Raw genomic sequence first — 20286 nt, 5'->3', positions numbered from 1 at the left:
ATCATCCATCACGCACGATGGTCCACTGTGGAGCAGCTGATTTGGAAGAAAAGGATGAATGTACCGTGGTATTATCCACCCCCCCCCGTCCTGTGAGATCCGGAGTGCAGTGTTCGGTTCTCAACAATTCAAATCTCGGTCAAGCCCGAGCCCGAATCTGACCGCTGCGAGGATCGAAATGACTCGTTTCCCCCACCCCCGCACATCGGCACATGGCGGATGACTGAGGTGCGGAACTACTCGAGCGAAAGACTTCGCTGCGATCGAGATAATGCTTGTGCCAAGTAAACTGTTATGGGATCACCTGGGTTGGCACAGATGTTGGCTGTAGTTCTCGGTGTCGATACTAAGAGTTGCGATATGTTCAACTGATCGAGTCGGAATCACTCGCAAGTAGAACTGGTCATCTGTGGGCTTTGTGATAAAGATGAAATATTGTCGAGGAAGTCCTTTTTTTTCTCAGAAAATGGTCATTTGAAGATGAGCGGTGACGGTTACTGTTGACTCGGTCATGCTCCGAATGTGATCTATAAGACAGCTAGCTTGGCGGCTGTGTAGGAAAAGGGAAGTGTATCTTTGTGCTTCTTAAATCAAAACTCATGAGTCCAAGATTTGGAATCGAAGCTATCATTACCTGGGATTCTGGAGAATAAGTTCAAGTATCTCTCGCCGTGGTAGAAATGATACCTCTATTTATTTCACTCGAGACAAAGAAATCGTAGCTTGATGGCATTTCTGTATGTCTCGGCAATAATTAGAGTTGATATAAAATTCTACACTCTATCATCAATGCTTTACGCTAGTGAGAAGTAGCTGTTCTATAGATTTGCAGCAAGATACATCCACGCCCACGCCGATGTCGCATCCATTATTCCTGACAAATATTCCAGAGCGACCACTTTTCTCAGCTTCACCTCTTCCCCTTGCCTTTTAATTCTAAATTTCTTATTTCCTCTGTGGACAATAGTGAAGACTTCCAGGTTCTAGATGTAAATCTTTGGACATGCCATGCACCTGGTAAGTTCCGACGGCTGCATTCCGAAGTCCTCTGCATTCCCCAGAAGTCTAGACTCTCAAGCTCTACGTGTAACAAACAAATCCAGATTCCTCCGATCGGGTCCTTGCATCACCGCGTTACTGCCATAGCCCTCAAGGTCTCGTTTCCCGCGGATAGCTGTTCTGGTCCAGCATCCACAATGCCCAAAGCCGACAGGATCCATGGAACTCATGGTGTAACTACAACCTCAGTGTCAGCTACAGTAACCATCAGAGGGAAATGCGTCATGCCCCTGGGTGGTCGGTGGGTGCATTGTTGGACAAAGTACTTGTCGCCGGGAACGGAAGTACATCGGCGATCAGTGGAACACAAGGCCGAACAACGGGCGATTCAGTCAATTTCATTTGGAGATATGAGCATCACAACAAAATTGATTTACTGAATATTGAATTGCTTCGAAATCAATGCAGCGGACCTTTTCTCCCCGGATCTGTGTACAATGAAAACTGTTCAGCAAAAATTCCCCACACGCAATCTACAATTAGGGCTAACTCCCCATCACCATCACAACCACCAAGTCCATTGTTCTTTTTTATCCCCCATCATATTGTTAAATTGTTCCTTTTTGCTTCTACAAACTCAATTCTCTCTCTGCCAAGCATTCCTTGCGGACCACACGCGTGGCCGATTCCCGTCAGAGCGCGGAATGTGAGATCTTTTTTTGGCCGCAAACAGCACATCATTCTGACCGAGTGACCTTGGTCCACAGACTCGAGTGAGATTATATTGACTGGCTCTGAGTGACGATATTGTTAGGTACAGTTCAAAATGATAAAAAAAAAAGTGAAAAAAAAAACCGTAAACAAGATCGAGGCAAGGTGCACCTGTCACTCGAAGTAGTTGGATGGAAAAGAACGGCAACAACGACCAGTGTCGGCTGCAAAATTAGAAAGAACATAATCTCTCCAGCTGAGGCTTTTCATTCTTCCAGCTTGCGTTGTGTCCACGCTCCATCCATATTCTCCATGTTACCATCTTTACACCCCACTGCACCGGAGTGAGATATCCCGTTACTCTCTCCATCCAAGAAGTGCATTGTTCCTTTATCAACCCCGGACTCCAGTGTACTCCGGCCCACTCCTCTGTTTTCAGCTCCTGTCACATTCCTCTTTCGGGTTCTTCGAGCTGGTCCAAGCTGCGACAAGGAGGGATCGACAGGCAGTTCATCCAAAGGTGTGTCGTTTCTTTTGTTCGAAGCAACCTTGAAGACACCCATTTCTTCGCTGTCAAGCAGGTAGTGACCTGCATCCGGCCAACCGAAGCCTCGTGTATCGTCACAAGGTCTACTTATAACCGTCGATCTCCATTCCATTTGACACAATCCCTCTCATTCCTCATTCGCGAAGCCCGGGCTTTTGACGTTTGGGTTTTTGACTAAGTCCAGGAAGATCATCATGCCATCCAACCTCTCGCACAAGGCCCTGTTGGGGCTGTCTCTGCTGGCCGCCCTGGGACAGGCCTCCCCGACATCGTAAGTGACCAAGACTCCTCCACCGCGACACCATCCATGAATGCCGGGGAGAGTTGTATGTGATCGAACTAACGTGCATGGGAGTAGTCATCTTAACTTCAAATACGGCAGCGACAAAGTTCGCGGTGTCAACCTTGGTGGCTGGCTGGTGCTGGAGCCTTGGATCACGCCTTCGATCTTCGATTCGGCTGGTGATGCTGCGGTCGACGAATGGTCTCTTTGTGAAACCCTCGGCCAGGATGAGTGCCGATCGGTTCTGTCGAAGCACTGGAGCTCTTTCGTCACTCAAGATGACTTCAGTCAGATTGCTGCCGCGGGCATGAACCACGTTCGCATCCCTGTGGGATACTGGGCCACGGAGCATCTGAACGGCGAGCCTTACGTTAATGGCCAGCTGGAATTCCTCGACAATGCGGTCTCGTGGGCTCGTGCGGCTGGTCTTAAGGTTGTTGTTGACCTGCACGGAGGTAGGTGGAGACATCTATATCATTTTGCCTATAACATGAACTGACGAGAGAATCAAACAGCTCCCGGCTCTCAGAATGGCTTTGATAACAGCGGAAAGCGTGGAAGCATCAACTGGCAGCAGGGCAACACTGTCGACCGCACGAAGTCTGCCCTCGGCAGCCTGGCTAAGCGGTATGCTGGCGATGGCGACGTGGTTACCGCGATCGAAGCCCTGAACGAGCCCAATGTCCCCGGTGGCGTAGACGCGGATGGCTTGAAGCAGTACTACTATGACTCCTGGGGTGTCGCCCGCGAGGCGAGCCAGGACACCACCCTGATCCTCCACGATGGATTCCTGCCGACAGAATCATGGAATGGGTTCATGAACGGCGACAGCGGCGTTTGGTATGTTATGATGGATACACACCACTACGAAGTGTTTGACAGCGGCCTGCTCTCGGTCGACACCAACGCCCACGTCGGAAACGTCTGCGGCTTCGTGGATCAACACCTTGTTACCAACGACAAGTGGACCATTGTTGGCGAGTGGACTGGTGCCATGACCGACTGCGCCAAGTACCTCAACGGCAAGGGCATCGGTGCTCGCTACGATGGCACCTACCAGGGCAGCCGGAACATCGGCAGCTGCCAGGGCAAGTCCGAGGGCACCGTCGCGGCACTCTCCGACAACGACCGCACCAACACCCGCCGCTTCATCGAAGCCCAGCTGGATGCTTACGAGAAGGGCAGCGGCTGGCTGTACTGGACCTGGAAGACTGAGGGCGCTCCGGAGTGGGACATGAAACAGCAGCTCGCCGGCGGCGTCTTCCCTAACCCTGTCACGGACCGCCAATTCCCTGGCCAGTGCTAATTGCTGCGCTCTTATTCCAACCTCAGCTATAGTCTTTTGGTGATTATCGCTTATTGTTCTTTCTTTCTTTTGTAATTCAAATTCGTTTTGCTATAGGTATATGGCTTGGAGACCATGGGTAGGGTCTTGGGTTTGGCGTATAGGTTACTATTCGAGGTCTGGCTGGATCGACGATTAATAGTTCTACAATCGATATTGTTTTTGAGACAAATGCGTGCCAAGGCCATTTATAAAGTCGAGTTATATCCAGTTCTTCTTAGATGATCACACAGCAGATAAAGAAAACCACCAGCCAAGCGATGAATAAGATAACTCTTCCCTTCAAAGTTGCTAGTCCTGTACCACTGACTCCAGAGTTGGCTGAAGTAGTTGTTTGTAATAATCCGCCGAATACGGACGAAGCCCAGCTGCTTCCCTGTTGACGTTGACTTGGCGCTGTAAATCTCCAAGGGCGAGGGAGAGAAGATCAAGAGAGCTTTTCGTGTGAGTTTCATGGGTTTTCCCATTTCCTCCATCCACGAAATGGGAGCTGGTCCCTTTGGGCCAATAGCCGGACTGATCGATATCGAAATCGCATAGTCGCGGGAACTTGGTGAATTGCAATAGCACCAGCTGCCACGTCCAAATGGCGAAGTCGTCACAGGATATCTCCAATAGGGGCATGGACTGAGCTGCCTGCTCCTGAAGAGAAACTTCCAAAGTCCTTCGCAAGAGGGAATGCGAGTTGAAGCTCTGCCAAGTTGGGCAGCCGGGCATGATGTAACGCTCTAGCAAAGGCGCTGATATAGACAGACTCTGGTGGCGAAGACGAAAACGGTTCAAAAGATGGTTTAGAGCAGCCCAATGCCCTGAGCTTCGGGAATCTGGTCCAGCAAGAAGAGAGTAATTGAGCGATAGGTCGTCTGTACATGGAAAAAGCAGCCTTGAAGATCGCTTAGAAAGGTACGGAAAATCAAAAATCGATTTGCTGCACATGCACGGCATAGGGGCTCTGGGAGAGCTCACGAAGAGGCGCTGTTTTCAGTGGTGGATTCTTCTCTCGAAGGAAGCAGGGCTTGGCGATGATATGGCGGAATAGCCGCCTCGTTGCACTTTGGCAGAAGGCCCGATTGACTAGGCGCATATTGGCCAGTCTGTTTCGAGGCCCGTCGGCTTGATTCTTGTATGGTCGAAAAGATCTTTGAAGAAACGAGGTGCCTATTCATATACACTTAAGCTTCAATGAAGCTTGACTGGGTACAGTCGGCTGCTGGTTTAACTAGTTAACGGATTATGTCAAGATGACCCATCTCTCTTTGCACCTCGTTTATTTTTTTAGCGTATGTTCTATCTCGTCCATATTGTAGATAGGATGTACCTAGAACCATAAAGGGGATGTGAACAGCATCTAGTCAAAGTTCCACGGTAGACTTGAACGATGCCAATAATCTGATGAAAAAGAATATGCATTGGGGTATGTAGCTAAAAACACCCAGAGATTCCATAACGACGACAGCACCCGATCCCAGATTTATGCAACCGGATCAAATGCAAAATGAGATAAACACATCTTTCTTTCTATTTGAAAACCCCCCTGGAAAATAAACGGGCTAGAGTAGCCCCAAAGCCCCAAACGCCGACACTACCTCCGTATCGACATTGACCAACCACTCCTCCTGGAACCGCTGCGCACCCCCACAGGCAACAATCAGTTCCTGTAGTCGGTGACGCACAAAGTCGCGGATTGGATAGCGGTGGATGGCATCGGCAGACTGCCACTCGGAGCGACGCTGGGCCTCGGGCTGCTCGGCCTCGCTAGACTGTTCGGGAACAGCGGTTACAGAGCCGGTGGGGGCATTCCAATAAACCAAGTAATCAGCATTGGGGTCTGAACTGCCATCGGCCAGTTCAGTAATGAGGTCGGTCCACATGGTCAGGTAGGATTGGAGGTGGGCGAGGATATAAGAAGGCGGCGGAGGCGGGTGTGAGGGGTTAGTGGCTGGTCCTTGTAGGGCAAGGAGTTGGGTTAGACCCAGGGCGTGGAGTTTCTTCTGGTTGACACTGCCGATGTTGTCGTAATGCAGGAACCACTCGGTGAGAAGCCAGGTGAGGCAATGTTCTTCGGTGGAATTGGTTGCAGCGGCGACGGCAGATGCGAAGATGGTGGGGTTCGCGAGGGCCAGGCGTGCCAGTACGGAGAAATAGTCGGTTTCTACGACGCCGACCACGGACGAGATTTTCCTGTTTGGTCCGGTTGTTTGGCTGGCTTCGTGGGCGGAGTACAGGCCCTCGAGGAGAGCGCAGAGGAAGGAGCTATCCAGCAAGGACCGGGAGATAACATGATATGTAGACTCGCTACCGCCATCGACGGCCTCAGCGCCGCGGATCATCGTCTCTACCAGCCTGGGGATTACTCCAATTCGTTGCTTTGTGGTCGATTGGAGGAGTGCCTCGAAAGAGACCAATAATTGGAAGCGGTTCCGGTCACTAAGAACCTCCTGCGGCGCGAGGAGAATGTAAGATTCCACGATGTGAAGAGCTTGTGGGGCACTATCGGTGCCTTGCTCGAGAATTGGGAATAGGGATGGGAGAAGAGATAGAATTTCCGGAGAAGCGGGTGCCGGGGTTTGCACCATGATGGCAGACCAAAGGTCTAATGCCTCATCCAGCAGGTATACAATGGTTTCCTAGATACATTCCGGGTTAGAAACAAAGGCCCATGGTTGGGAATGGACATGCATAAACATACAGAACCAGGCTCTACTGAGCTCTGAATCAGTGGGAGAATGAGCGAGTGATATCTCACGGATTCCTGCTTGAGTGAACTGATAAGGGACGACAGCAGGGTGAGAATGGCCTGCTTCATTAAATGTTCCTCCCCAGAATGCTCCCACAATGGAGGAAGCAATGAAAGGATTTGGTCGGAGAAAGGGGAAATCTGGGACTGTCAGTGGCTGCCGGAGCGAGTCTGCATCAAAAAATAACTTACACGGTCCTCCATCTTGACTACAAGCACGCGGACTGTTTCCAGCAGCCCCATTTTTGTGTCGGATGTCTCAACCTCCTGAACGAGGGACATGAGATTTTCGAGAATGGACGGCGCAAACGCCATAAATCCTTCCGGCGAGAATTCATAGGGCTCGAGTACATTGCGGAGTTGCCGCCCAGCAGTGATTCGGACCACCAGATCATTCAAGGGGTCTTGTTTGTTGAGCAGGTGCTGGAAGATCTGGTAGGTGGCATCCCGGTTCAATTCGTCTGGCTTGACAGGGACCCACTGACCGAGGACAAGCGCAATTCGCCTTCTCAGCAGTTTGTATTCTTGCTCTTGAATCTGAACCTCGGGAACCATGGTCCCCACCAGGAAAGCATTGAAATCCAGATGTTGCTCCAAACTAGCCGAGGCCAAGCCAATCGCGGAGTACAGGGAATCCTTCAGAAGGACATCCCTGTTTTCGGGGGCTGCAAAATAATCATCAGCAAGAGAAACCAATTTCTTTAGAGTGTGAAATACTTACTTGCAAATGAATAAAACACGGTTAGTAGCCGGGGAATGAGGAGATCCTTGAAGTGGATGACCAGGTCTAGGAAGAGCTTCTCGGAGCATGACCGAATAGAGAACTCCCAAGCTTCGGCATTTTCATCTTCGCGCTTCTCCCAATCCTCGGGCTCCTCTTCCCATTCTTGAAAGTCGACCTTCCGGAATCTGAAGAACTGCGTAACCAGCAGTTCCATGACGCTAACCACAAAGCCCTGCGTAAACAACTGAGTCTTGACGAGCTCAACAGCTTGCTTCCGCTCCTCCTTGTCGTGCGGGGTCTGATATTTGAAGGTTTGGACCGGGTTGAATGCCATTCTCGCACAAGCTCTGATCAAAAGCAGGGCTCGAAGACCCGTCTTCTCAGTCAAGGATTTCCCTTCCGACTCCCCACCTGCGCCGAGACTGTCATATTTCTCACCAAGCTTAACGACCAGTGTCCAGTACGAGTTCACGAGAGTAATACTGTCTGGCAGGAGGGCAAAGGACGCGGGATGAGTCCGGGCCATCTCAACATGCAGCTTCGACATCTGCAGAAGGTGCTTTTCAATGGCTCGCTGGACATGTTCAAGGAGGTTTCCAGAGCTCTCAACAAGGGAGAGAAAGTTACTAAAGTGCGCATGGGTCAATACCCAAAACTTCTGCACTTCCTGGTCGCGACTTGGATGCTCGAAGCCAGCAATGATCAGCCGTCGAATGACCTTTAACGAAACCAGACTCTGTTCAATCGTCTCCAGCAGCGACCCTTCATCTGCCCCGCCATGTTCCAGCATCACAACCCATCCGTTGACCTTCTCCACATAGATCCTGCCAAGCAAATGGAAGATCTCCGGTGACACAGACTGGAGATTTGCCTTCGTCCGCTGAATCCGTGCCGTCGACAGTTCTTTGATAATTTGTAGTAGGATGAGGAGTGTTCGAGGGAGTTGGAGTGGGTTGGCACCGGGCTGAGTGGATGAACGAAGGAAGGAAATGACCGCAGAAATGGCATCGGGCCAGTCTTGAGGAAATTCATAGCGCATGATTTTGGCGATCATCAACGAGTTGTGGAGGGCGAGCAGGGGAGCCGGCTCAACAACACCCGCCTCCAAGGCCCTTGTCTTAATGCGGTCCTTTTCTTCCTTTTTGATCGCATTGGTTGCGGTCTTACGCCAGTGCTTATCGATTCCATTCTTCAGCTGGATGATGGCGAGATATCGAACTTCGGCGGGAACTGAATGGTCAAGAAAGACGTCCTACAACTCATCCTATGTTACTTCCTGCCCACGATTGCTCATTGGACGAAGTTAACAGCCTACCTGGAGAAAGGAATGGTACAGCGCCTGTTTCTCCCAGTTTTGAAGCTGCTGCGTGCCTGTCTGCACCTGCTGCTGAGTGGAGCTTGCCGCAAGCACCAGGGCATTGAGGACATTCGGAGGACTCAGCGGGTTGGTCTCGCCCGGTACCTCGATAACATGTGCCATGGTGAATGGTGCCCGTGGTCAACGGGATGAAGGTCAAGGTATCAGGAAACAGGTTGCTCCTGGTATGCAGAGCCACATGAAAGGGGAGAACTCCGATCACGAAAAATCCATAGACGATATGAGTGGCCAGGCAAGCACGCTCTTTTATCAAACGCGACTGTTGTTCCTCCCCTCATTCGGACACTCGGAGAATAGATTTCCCTTCACCGCCCAGCCCTAGGGCCGAACCCTGGCCACTTTCCTTTTTGGGACATGTCATTAGGGCTGCAGGTGATCTGCCCCGGGGAGACAGATGAAGTCACCAAGGCCGGCATCGAGTCCTTAACAAGGCACGCGAGGATAAACTGGAGTTCATGGCCAACCCTGTTTTAGCCCAGGACTGGGAAGGCTAGCCCAAACCACGGTTGATAGTGTGCTCCTCTACTCCAAAATGGGTGACATCGCTATGATGTATCATGATGCAGAGACCAGCACCAGCAGGGCTTGGTTTCTGGACCGGTATTTATAGGCAGTTCTCGGGTGACTCTGGTCTTCAATCAAATAATTTCAGTCAAACCATATTCAACCCAGAATCCACACAATGCCTCGTTTCGAAGAGCTTCGCCAGACGGCATTCCAAGCCGAGAAAAACCTCAACTCTTACCAGGCCAAGCAGGGTCTTGGTCAGAAGAGCGACTCGAGTATGCAGCCAGCATTATAGCCCAATTTTTCTAGCATGATACTAACAATACTGCAATAGCCCTCGAGTCCGGTGTCGACGAAATGGTCGACCAGCGATTCGCCCAGCCGACCGGAGTCAAATATGGCCCTGGTTCCACGGCGTCGGGCAGCGAGCACCGCAAGGTTCCCGAGGACGAGGGCGGCACGCGTGATGACCGTGGAAGGTAAGATTTTTGGTGGGGGGGGGGGGGGGGGGTGGATGATGTTTTAACCTGTGGTGTTTCACAAAGTGCTAATATGCCCTTCATTTGCAGACTCCCCGAAGCGAAGGACTTCCAGGGCCCCGGTGGCCCCGAAGACAACGTCAAGGTTGAGTCGGAAAACCGTCCTGGTGATCAGGACACACTCAATCTGCAGGATATGAAGAACCGGGGAATTGCGGGCTGAAGATGTATTATAAAATGTTGAATAACGATCTATGTATATGATCATGATGTGACCAATACCGAGATCATTGCTATCTATTTCCCTCGTTGAATAATTTCATAGCCTTATTCACTGCATTGATCCATGTTGTCTGGTATTATTCATCATTCATCAGCATCTAACTACATAGTTATAGTGTGCTTGGATGTTTCATCACCAAGGACCAAGGCAGTGCAGTCTCATAGTAGTCGAGTAAGCCCTAAATCGTTCCCGCTGCACCAACGCGGCCCCCAGTCCCCGGCCCCACCCATACCAGACCCTTCCCCCTCTGGAACAGTGATAATTGGCCGATCGAAGAATCGAGAATCTGGGAACACATGGGGGCCCTAACTGTACCACCGGGACAAAACATGGGGTGTGGCAGTCAATGGCCGCAAACGGAACTACACGGGGATTATGGAAGTCTGGAACAATTCCAGGGCCAGGAGGGACCAAAGGTTCCGTCGGCATTAGACTTTGATCGAGTGCCGACCGCTAGTGGCCCTAATTGCAATATTGACTCAAGCACGCATATTTATTGCCCGTCTGCGCCTTGGATCCCGGCCGATCAGGAGAGAAAGGAGGCGCTTATCACTGCCCTATACGTCATTCCAGACTTTCATACAGTATGGGTTCAGTCGCACAGGATTCAGAGTCCATTGAGACTCGTCTGTTTATTAATGGCGAGGTAAGTAGCCGTGTCGCGCAATCGTTTTGGAGGACTTATCCAGGCATATATGTGCATGGGTGGGAGCATGGGTTAACATCGCGCAGTTCCGACCGTCGACCAGCAACAAAACATTCCCAGTCGTTTACCCTTACACCAAAGAGGTGGTAGCGCAAGGTGTGACCAGTATGAGCCGCAACTAAAAGTGATTCTGGCTTGCTAACAGCCAATCCCGCAATATATAGTCCACGAAGCCAATGAACAGGATGTCGACAACGCCGTCACAGCCGCCAACGCAGCCTTCCCATCCTGGCGCGATCTAGGCATCGACCAGCGCGCCGGATACCTGCGCAAGCTGGCCGATCTGTTGGTCGAGTCCCACGCCAAGCTGGCACAGCTCGAGACACTGTGCACTGGGCGTCCGATCTCCCAGTTCTTCGATGCGAGTTTCTCCGCAGACCAGTTCCGGTACTTCGCCGAAGGCGGCTGGAACGCGCAGGGGACGGCCAGTCTCAGTACGCCAGGTCTGCTGAGCATGACGCTGAAACAGCCCTACGGCGTGGCGGGACTGATTATCCCGTGGAACTTCTCGCTCATTGCGTTCGCGATGAAGATGGCTCCCGCCCTGGCGGCGGGGAATACAGTGGTTCTGAAGAGTAGTGAGAAGGCGCCTCTGACGGTATGGTTTTTTTTTCCTTTTTGAGCGTGTAATGCGAATGCGCGGCAGTCCACTGACGATATCCTCAGTCGCTTTATGTAGCCAAGCTCATCGCGAAAGCTGGCTTTCCGCCCGGCGTCGTCAACATCCTGTCGGGCTTCGGCAACCCCGCTGGTTCTGCCATCGCGTCGCACATGCTGGTGCGCTGTCTCAGCTTCACGGGGTCATCATTGACCGGCCAGCGGGTCCAAACCGCGGCAGCCAAATCCAACATGAAGCACGTCCACCTGGAACTGGGCGGCAAGTCGCCCGCGGTGATATTCGAAGACGCAGACCTGGAGTCCGCAGCCGCGCAAACGCAATTCAGCGTCCAGTTCAACAGCGGACAAGTATGCGTCGCCAACTCACGGATCTACGTGCAGGAATCCGTGGCCGACCGGTTCCTGCAGCTCTTCCGCGAGAAATTCGCCGCCGTGCAGATAGGCGACCCACTAGACCCTGCGACGACGCACGGCCCGCAAATCGACGCCATCCAGTACAACCGCGTGAAGGAGTACCTGGCGATTGGGGCCAAGGATGGGACGCGGACGGTCGGCGACGATGCCGAGAACGGGTTCTTTGTGCGCCCGACTGTCTTTGAGCGCGTGCCTGAGGACTCGCGGCTGATGCGCGAAGAGATCTTTGGGCCGGTGGTTGCTATCAATACCTTCTCGACCGAGGCGGAGGCTATTGAGAAGGCAAATAACAGTGATTTTGGGCTGTATGCGTCGGTTTTCACGAAGGATGTTGATCGTGCGGTGCGGCTGGCTAAGGCGCTCGAGGCTGGCACTGTCGGCGTCAATTGCACCAGTCCGACGAATGCGAAGGATGGCGCTATCGGTGGGCTCAAGATGAGTGGTTCTGGTCGTGAGGGACTGTTGTATAGTCTGGACAATTTCCTGGAGGTTAAGACTGTCTTGATTAAAACTGCACCAGCGTGATGTGTCCCGGGGTGGAATGTTAACGATAGGTGCTGGCGCGATTCTACTATGATGTATTTTAGTCTACACACCAGATTTTCTTGTCGCAATGATACAAATGAACATTTTGAAAGGCATGTATTTTTTTTTTCTGAAGAATAGTTACGGCTGGGTATGCTTCAAGATCCAGTCGCAAATCGTTGCTAAGACATTAGAGCATAATGCTGAGATCGCGTCCCAGCGTGATCATTCCGAGAGATATCGTCAACCATTCGTGTCGAGAAATTCAAGCGTCTAACTGCACGGTCCTTGATCGTGAACTCATTTCCCAGTGACTGAAACGATTACCACGCCAAATTAGGCAAGGTAAACGAAAGAAGCCAGCAAAGCCCCGGAAATCACTGCGAAGCTAGGAACCACCGTGGCGCCGGCGTTGTGAGCGGGCGTCTCACTGCTGTCCGAGGTCGAGTTAGACTTGCGGGTAGCGGTGACCTTGACGTTGTAGTCGTTCTTGGCGTCCCATGGGTACGGGGTCGTGTAGTTGTAGGTCGGGGTGGTCTTGCCGAAGGTCTTCTTGACGATGTCCAGCACACCGTGGCCCGCAGAGCACTTGGCGTCGGTGGTCGGGTTGGCCCAGATAGGCGAGAACTTGGAGTACTCGCCGCTGGAGAGCGGGCCCGGGTAGGTGTGGTTGAGACGCAGGTTGGTGGTGTCCACGTCGTAGTTGACGTACCCGGTCTTGTTGGCCACGATCTCGAAGATGTTGGCACCACAGTCCCAGCGACCCAGCGAAGGCAGGCCCCAGTTAGCAGAGATACTGGCAATGCTTGAGTAGTGGGTATAGAAGGTGTCGTCCTTGGTACCCTTGAGGTTTTCCGGGATGGCACCACCCACCAGCACACTGAAGACCCGGTTGGTCTTGGTGTAGGTGTCGTCCTCGTCGAAGGTGAGCAGGACCACGGTGTCCTTCATGAAGTAGTCGTCCTTGAGCAAGGTCGATATCCAGCTGCGCTCCCACTTGGCGGCGAAAGTGATGTTGGTGTCGTGCGCGTCATTGGTCATGTTCGGGGTAATGAACGCCCACTGCGGGAGTTTCTTGTGCTCGAGATCCGATTCAAACTCGGTGAAGTTCTTGATCTGGCGCGCGCGCGTCTCGTTCTTCGTGACTGAGTCGTAGAGCACCAGAGGGTTGTGCTTGCGTACGTAGTCATTCTTGTAGGTCTCCTGGTTGGAGTAGTTGAAGCCCTGGAAGCCCGGGTAAGGAATATGCTCCATGTACTCGCCCCACGCGATGTTTTTGGTGTCAAGCAAGTCGGCGACAGTGGAGACATTGGCAGGGACCTGCATGAAGTCGTCATGGTCCATGCCAAAAGTGTCACCACCGGCGGCCGCACAGTAGTTAGGCTGCGAAGGGTGAGTGACCGCGAAGAAGTTGGTTCTGGGGAAGGTCAGAGCTAGCTCTGTCGCGAAAGATTTCGTTGGGCACACGCGATACATACAGCTCAATACCCTGCGTGGCAAGCCACTTCATGTTGGAGTCGGCACTGGCATCTTCGTAGTCCTGATTGAGGGGGTTAGCATAAGTTTCTCCAACATGACTGGGACTTGCGGGTGTCAGCATACAATGTTCTCCAGCCAGACCTGGTAAAAACGGTTAAATGCGAGACCCTTGACATCCGAGACGGGAGACTCGGGCTTGGTCGTCGCGGCGGCTGCCTTGATGGCCTTCAGAGGGGGCTCAGACGTAGTGGCTGTCTGGGCATGCGCCAGAGCAGCGCCCGCGACGAGAAGTGCGATCGCAGTTTTCATCTTGGTTCAGAACAAGGTCACTGTGTTTCTGGGTGCAAGATGACAGAAACGAGACGGGGTGGACGCAGCAAGGGGAGATAAAGAGGCTGGGGAGACAGAAAAAAAAAAAAAAAAGAAAAGTGAGACTTTAAACAGGCAGCAACCTCACCTCACGAGAGCTCAGGATCGAAGCTCCCAAGCCCACGCGAGTAGGACTCCACTTCAGTGAGCACTCGATGATCGGCACTCACCCACGATGTGCCATTCCCCACTGTGATTCGTCGCTGTCAAGCTCCACCCTGCGCAGGGCAAATGTACTTGGCCCCCGCGAGATACCGACACGTGCAGAGAATGTTGCTTCTCTTTGGAGAATAGCAAGCGATGATATGGAAATGCCTCGTCTTCTACTGGCGTTCACTTATTGTCCGAGATTGCCGAGTGGAGTCCCGTCATCGGAAACGCCCGACTCGGGCGTTGTGCTATTCTTAAGTTTGTGGGAGCAATCAAGTGTCGTCTGTTGATTCCAGACTGATGCTAAAACCCTATCCAGAATCACCATAGAATATTTCTAGCTCTCCATGGTTAACACAAAGAATAGACTCAACTACATCGATGTTATACATCGGCCAATCCGACGCCGGTCACGTGAGACTTACCTCGGCTCTCCGTCTGGGGAACCGAGAGGGTCATGAGCGACCCGTTCGCATGCTACTCTTTCCATCTCCCGATCGCACCATGATTGCACGATGAGCTCGACCAATTTTGCCGCTGCACAGGAGCGGGTTTTAGAGCGTCGTCGCCTGCGTGAGGCCGAAGCCAGCGCCCGGTTGGCGGCACAGCAACGGGCATCGCCGATCAACTCGGCCACCGTCCAACGTCTCCCCTACCCAATAAACCGACTGCCATCATCGGGGTGGCGGCTATGGAATTCGATCAGGGGCCGCGAGGGAACGCGCCCGGCGTTCCGAGTCGGCCAGGTCGATGCCGAATTGCTGGACGAGGAGCTGCTCGGCCTGATGAAGGGCCAGGTTGGGGATGCTCTCAAATACTTCGGGGTACGTGCACGCTTGGCTATATCATGTATCGAAGCTCTAGGATGCTAACAAGGTCGATTAAAAACAGCCCCAAATGCGGGAAGATTGGTCCCATGAAATCCTCTTCGCGCTGCGAGCCATTCTTTTCAAGCTCTCAATATGGGACCACGACGCGTCGTACGGTGCTGCGCTTCAAGGCCTGCAATATACAGACAGTCGCAGCAAAGGACCCGTGCATTCTCCTCCGACAAAATGGCAGAAGACTCTGTATGGTTTCCTGACAGTTGGTGGGCGCTACGCTTGGGACAAGTGGGAGAGCTGGTTGATCGGACAAGAAGGCGGATATGAAGAGGTTCGTCATTTTGATGAATCCGGTGCGACATATTCCCGCTAACCCACAATGAAGCCATCACAGGATGTCCGGATGTTATCACAACTAACCGACTGGATTTCTTCGACGCACTCGATCGCCGCCTTCGTTTCCTTCCTTGTGTTCTTGGTGAACGGCCGATACCGAACTCTAGTCGACCGCATCTTGCGCATTCGTCTGACCCCGCCGTCTGCACAGGCTAGTCGGGAGGTGTCCTTTGAATATTTGAACCGACAACTTGTCTGGCATGCGTTTACCGAATTCCTTCTTTTCCTACTACCCCTCGTCGGCATCAGTCGTTGGCGGCGGTGGATCTCCCGCGCCTGGCGCAAAACCGTCAAGACGCTTAAATCAAGTGGCGAAGACGACGAACAATCCGAGAAGCAAGGGGGAGCTGGCCTTCCTCCCAGAGCGGACCTGTGCGATCTGCTACCGGGACCAGAACCCCGCCGCCACAACGGAGAACGATGTAATGGCAGCCTCTGCGTCGGCAGGTGGCATTACTGGTTCAGCCCAGACAGACATTACCAACCCGTACGAGACGATCCCATGTGGGTGTGTATATTGCTTTATCTGCATTGTGCAGAAGCTCGAAGGGGAGGAGGGGCAAGGATGGATTTGTCTGCGATGTGGCGAGATCGTCAAGAAATGCCAACCATGGAATGGCGATGTGTTGGAAGAGGCTCGCTCGCAGCCCGGCACGGGAAAGATTGTTGGGTTTGCCATAGACGAAGACTCCGACCCTCATGGCCAGAAGGAAGAGACTGAGAAGCATACATCCAACCATTCCAGCCCGTTGCAGGAAATCACTGCCGATGAAGCTCTGCAACATTCGAGTCAATGGTCAACCGTCGACAAGGAAACGTCGGAACATGAGACGGATGGGACGACGGACGGGGCACAGCCCGGCTCGAACTAAGAGCCAGTCTTAGATGCCTTGGCTCATACCACTTGACTCCGTAGCCGACACATACTGGCTTCTCTTTTCTTGGTTTATATAGCCTTGTTGCGGGCATATTGGCGAGTCCCTCATAGAAGACTCGCTGCTCGTTTGAAATTCACGATACCCATCCCATATCTATCCTATGAATGTCTTGTTGGGGCGAGAGAAGAGAAATCGAGTCTGAACAAGATTAAAGAATTATCAAAGACCCCCAACATAGATTACTACCAGTTTTCATGCCGTCGCCGCATAGAATCCCAAGGCAGCTCCAACCAGCGGAAGAACCGCGCGCGTCAAGTTCAGCGCCGCCCACTTCTGCAACAAGCCAGGCACCTCACCATCCTGTTTCGCGCGCTGCGCCTTCTCCTGCTCACTCACGACCATGCCCTTCGTCCCCTCCGCCGCAGACGCATCATCCCGAGTGGCATGCGCCTTCAGCGCATTGTTGGTTTTGGCCATCACCACCAGCGTATAAGGCACGATACCCATGGTGATCGCAATGGTAGCGAGGTAATACCGAGACCAGCTGCAGCCCAGCAGACCCGGGCCGGGGGTGTGTCGCAGTGCCCAGGCGATGTAGCCGTGGGCGATGGATGCAGTTACTGCGATCCCGGGGAAGGTCACTTTCCCGCGATCATAGAGATCGAGCCATTGGTGGCTGAGGTGTGCGACTGGGGTCCCTGGCACTTGCCGGGAGGAAGTTGTCGAGGCTGGTTGGCGGGCGGGAAGGGCGAGATTGGGGACACAAATGACCGAGAGGGTGCCCACGCCGCCTGGGATGTTGATTAGCTGGGCTTTTCTTTTCTTTTTTTTCCTTTGTATTGTGCTGAGTTCTTACCTGCGACAACGGCGCAGCCGATGGTGCCGATGGCTTGGGCGACTTTGATGTCACTGGTCATTTTGGATGTGTTTATTGTACAGAGTGCAATATAGAGACTGGGTGATGTTCGAAGAAAAGTGTGGAATGGAAGAAAAAAAGGGAACTATGAATTGGGAGGTGCAGCTATTTGGTTATGACGTGAAGACTCGGTTTCTACGGAGCCTCGGCCTCTGCGGGTTTTGTCCTTCGCGTCGGTCGCAGTTTGGCATTTGCAACTATCATCCACCCCTACTAATAGCCCAATCCTCGATCGATGAATACCCTCAAATCAACAGCCACAAGCCCTACAAGCATCATGATCAACTCCCCCGCAGCGGAGCCTTTACCGAGCCGGAGAATAGGCGCAACTCCGATCTGAGCAATCCGCCGCCACTGAGTGGATGAAACCCGAGGATCGCGGGGTCCACCAGGGTCGGACTTGGGTGCGAGACTGGAGATGGGGTGTGCATGATTTGGAGCATTCTGCTACAGTCGTCTCTTCTCTCTCTTTCTCACGCTAGGTCCATCTCCTAGGTTGATACGCACCATGGACGCATCCAAGCCAATGAAGTCCAACAGTCTGGGCGAAGCCAAATACATCAACTTCCCCAGTCTGCCCGCAGACGCCAAACACTCCGATGGCTCCCCCGCGCTCAACCGGTACTCCTCGACTATTACCCGGGGCCATGATTTCCCCGGTGCACGGGTATATTTGCTGTTGCAGGCATTATTTGGACACCAGCTAACACACTGCAGGCTATGCTTTTTGCGGCCGGTGTCCCCGACAAAGATGCAATGGCCAAGAGTCCTCATGTAGGCATTGCCTCGGTCTGGTGGGAGGGCAACCCGTGCAACATGCACTTGATGGATCTGGGGAAAACTGTCAAGAAGGCGATTGGGGACCAGGGCATGATCGGGTGGCAGTACAACACCATTGGCGTGTCGGATGCAATCACCATGGGCAGCGAGGGTTGGTCGTGGTCGGTTGTGATTCATATCGGGAGAAGATTACTAACACCCTTTGGTCTAGGAATGAGATTCTCTCTCCAAACCCGAGAAGTCATTGCCGACAGTGTCGAGACGGTGACTTGCGCCCAATACCATGACGCTTGTATTGCCATCCCCGGCTGCGACAAGAACATGCCTGGTGTCGTGATGGGCATGGCTCGTCACAACCGTCCCTCCATCATGATCTACGGAGGCACCATCCAGATTGGCTACTCGGAGTTCCTGCGGAAGCCCATCAACGTCTCGACATGCTTCGAGGCCGCAGGTGCTTACACCTACGATACTCTACGCCAGCCTGACGACGGCGGCGACACCAGCAAAACCAAGGACGAAATTATGGACGACTTGGAGCGGCATGCCTGTCCTGGCGCAGGCGCTTGCGGTGGGATGTTCACGGCGAACACGATGGCAACGGCTATTGAGTCCATGGGTCTGTCATTGCCGGGCTCGTCCTCAACACCTGCGGCATCGCCATCAAAGATGCGTGAGTGCGTCCGTGTTGCCGATGCCATTAAAGTCTGCATGGAGAAGAACATCCAGCCTCGCGACCTGCTCACCAAGCGGTCGTTCGAGAACGCACTGGTGATGACTATGGCGCTGGGTGGTAGTACCAACGGCGTGCTCCATTTCTTGGCCATGGCCAAAACCGCCGGGGTGGATTTGACCCTGGACGACTTCCAGCGTGTCAGCAACAAGATCCCCTTCATTGCCAACCTGGCCCCCAGCGGCAAATACTACATGGCGGATCTGTACGAGATTGGCGGCATTCCGTCAGTGCAAAAGCTGCTGATCACCGCCGGCCTGCTTGACGGGGATATCCCGACGGTAACGGGCAAGACTCTCGCCGAGAACGTAGCTTCGTTCCCCTCTCTGCCTGAGGACCAGGCTCTGATCCGCCCGCTGGACAACCCGATCAAATCCAGCGGCCATCTCCAAATCCTGCGCGGCAACCTCGCCCCCGGCGGCGCCGTCGCCAAGATCACCGGCAAGGAGGGGCTCAGCTTCACGGGCAAGGCCCGGGTGTTCGACAAGGAGCATCAGCTCAACGACGCCCTGAACGAGGGCCGCATCCCGCGCGGCGAAAACCTGGTCATTATCGTGCGCTACGAAGGGCCCAAGGGTGGTCCGGGGATGCCGGAGCAGCTCAAGGCTAGTGCGGCGCTGATGGGCGCCAAATTAACCAATGTTGCTCTCATCACCGACGGCCGTTATTCCGGCGCAAGCCATGGGTTTATTGTCGGCCACATCGTGCCCGAGGCTGCTGTGGGAGGCCCTATTGCCATCGTCCGCGACGGGGACATGATCACCATTAGCGCTGAGACGAACGAGCTCTCGATGGATGTCTCCGAGGAAGAGATCCAGGAGCGTCTGCGTCAGTGGACGCCGCCGCCGCCGCAAATTACGCGCGGCGTGCTGGCGAAATATGCGCGTTTGGTGGGCGATGCGTCGCATGGTGCTATGACTGATCTTTTCTGAGGTGGTTTCGATCGAATTGAGATAATTTCATGTCTTACAAAATTGAAGCAAGTAAAGCTATACATATGCATGAAATGAAATGAGTCCAAATTGAAGAAAAGATATTGTATCGTGAGTTTAGGTTCAGCAATCTGCCCGGACAAAACCACCAAGCATAAGCAATACAGCGAGCATTCTAGTCCGCATTCCTCTGTGCCATATGGTCTATATGTCCCATTTAAAAAAGGGGGGGAATAAGAATAAGAGAGAGAAAGAGAGGAGAAGAAAAAACCAAAGCCCCAAGGAAGTTTGATAAATTCCCGCGCCAGTCCCTTCGACGTAAAGATTCCACGAGAATCCACCGTCCGTTGGATATCCTTGAGTCTTTGCACATTCTCTTTGCCATAACCAGCAAAGACTTTGTCAGCTTGCTCAGAAGACGCATAGTTGATATACATAGACCGGTTCGCAACGCCCAGTTTCTGGGCCGTCGCCTGAACTCTTCGAATCGTGTTTGTCGTCATCCTATTAACAGGATCGTCGTCGCTCCTATGAGACCACGCGGTAGAAACTAGAATAACTTGGGGAGAAAAA

General features: G+C 52.9%; 8 protein-coding genes across 8 annotated transcripts; 5 read left to right on the top strand and 3 right to left on the bottom strand.

Moving 5' to 3' along the window:
- Nucleotides 1-2451: 2451 nt before the first annotated feature.
- On the top strand, nt 2452-3846 carry exg1 (glucan 1,3-beta-glucosidase; the record flags this gene model as incomplete). Its single annotated transcript, XM_056659745.1, has 3 exons — nt 2452-2528; nt 2616-2995; nt 3056-3846. 3 exons carry the CDS (start codon nt 2452-2454, stop codon nt 3844-3846), a joined length of 1248 nt encoding a protein of 415 aa, XP_056508038.1.
- Nucleotides 3847-5435: 1589 nt separating this feature from the next.
- NUU61_009219 (putative importin 11) lies at nt 5436-8826 on the bottom strand (the record flags this gene model as incomplete). The annotated part of the gene is made up of 5 exons (XM_056659744.1): nt 5436-6512; nt 6575-6763; nt 6815-7287; nt 7344-8598; nt 8662-8826. The coding sequence occupies 5 exons, from the start codon at nt 8824-8826 to the stop codon at nt 5436-5438; spliced, it is 3159 nt and encodes a 1052-aa protein (XP_056508037.1).
- A 580-nt stretch (nt 8827-9406) lies between these two features.
- On the top strand, nt 9407-9933 carry NUU61_009218 (uncharacterized protein; the record flags this gene model as incomplete). Its single annotated transcript, XM_056659743.1, has 3 exons — nt 9407-9506; nt 9566-9710; nt 9801-9933. The coding sequence occupies 3 exons, from the start codon at nt 9407-9409 to the stop codon at nt 9931-9933; spliced, it is 378 nt and encodes a 125-aa protein (XP_056508036.1).
- Nucleotides 9934-10579: 646 nt separating this feature from the next.
- Nucleotides 10580-12256, top strand: NUU61_009217 (aldehyde dehydrogenase family protein; the record flags this gene model as incomplete). Its single annotated transcript, XM_056659742.1, has 4 exons — nt 10580-10639; nt 10726-10797; nt 10845-11297; nt 11366-12256. The coding sequence occupies 4 exons, from the start codon at nt 10580-10582 to the stop codon at nt 12254-12256; spliced, it is 1476 nt and encodes a 491-aa protein (XP_056508035.1).
- A 336-nt stretch (nt 12257-12592) lies between these two features.
- On the bottom strand, nt 12593-14044 carry NUU61_009216 (acid phosphatase PHOa; the record flags this gene model as incomplete). Its single annotated transcript, XM_056659741.1, has 3 exons — nt 12593-13673; nt 13735-13796; nt 13859-14044. The coding sequence occupies 3 exons, from the start codon at nt 14042-14044 to the stop codon at nt 12593-12595; spliced, it is 1329 nt and encodes a 442-aa protein (XP_056508034.1).
- A 725-nt stretch (nt 14045-14769) lies between these two features.
- On the top strand, nt 14770-16346 carry NUU61_009215 (pex2/pex10/pex12 family protein; the record flags this gene model as incomplete). Its single annotated transcript, XM_056659740.1, has 4 exons — nt 14770-15078; nt 15146-15409; nt 15464-15725; nt 15784-16346. The coding sequence occupies 4 exons, from the start codon at nt 14770-14772 to the stop codon at nt 16344-16346; spliced, it is 1398 nt and encodes a 465-aa protein (XP_056508033.1).
- Nucleotides 16347-16604: 258 nt separating this feature from the next.
- NUU61_009214 (anthrone oxygenase family protein) lies at nt 16605-17269 on the bottom strand (the record flags this gene model as incomplete). Its single annotated transcript, XM_056659739.1, has 2 exons — nt 16605-17143; nt 17209-17269. 2 exons carry the CDS (start codon nt 17267-17269, stop codon nt 16605-16607), a joined length of 600 nt encoding a protein of 199 aa, XP_056508032.1.
- Nucleotides 17270-17776: 507 nt separating this feature from the next.
- Nucleotides 17777-19713, top strand: ilv3B (putative mitochondrial dihydroxy acid dehydratase; the record flags this gene model as incomplete). Its single annotated transcript, XM_056659738.1, has 3 exons — nt 17777-17935; nt 17986-18199; nt 18260-19713. The coding sequence occupies 3 exons, from the start codon at nt 17777-17779 to the stop codon at nt 19711-19713; spliced, it is 1827 nt and encodes a 608-aa protein (XP_056508031.1).
- Between the last annotated feature and the right edge of the window lie 573 nt (nt 19714-20286).

The sequence above is a fragment of the Penicillium alfredii genome, assembly GCF_028826965.1.
Source record: "Penicillium alfredii strain IBT 34128 chromosome Unknown utg000011l_segment0_segment0, whole genome shotgun sequence".
Lineage (NCBI taxonomy): Eukaryota > Fungi > Ascomycota > Eurotiomycetes > Eurotiales > Aspergillaceae > Penicillium > Penicillium alfredii.
The sequence above is the reverse complement of the archived record's forward strand: the minus strand, read 5'-3'. Positions and strand labels throughout refer to the sequence as shown.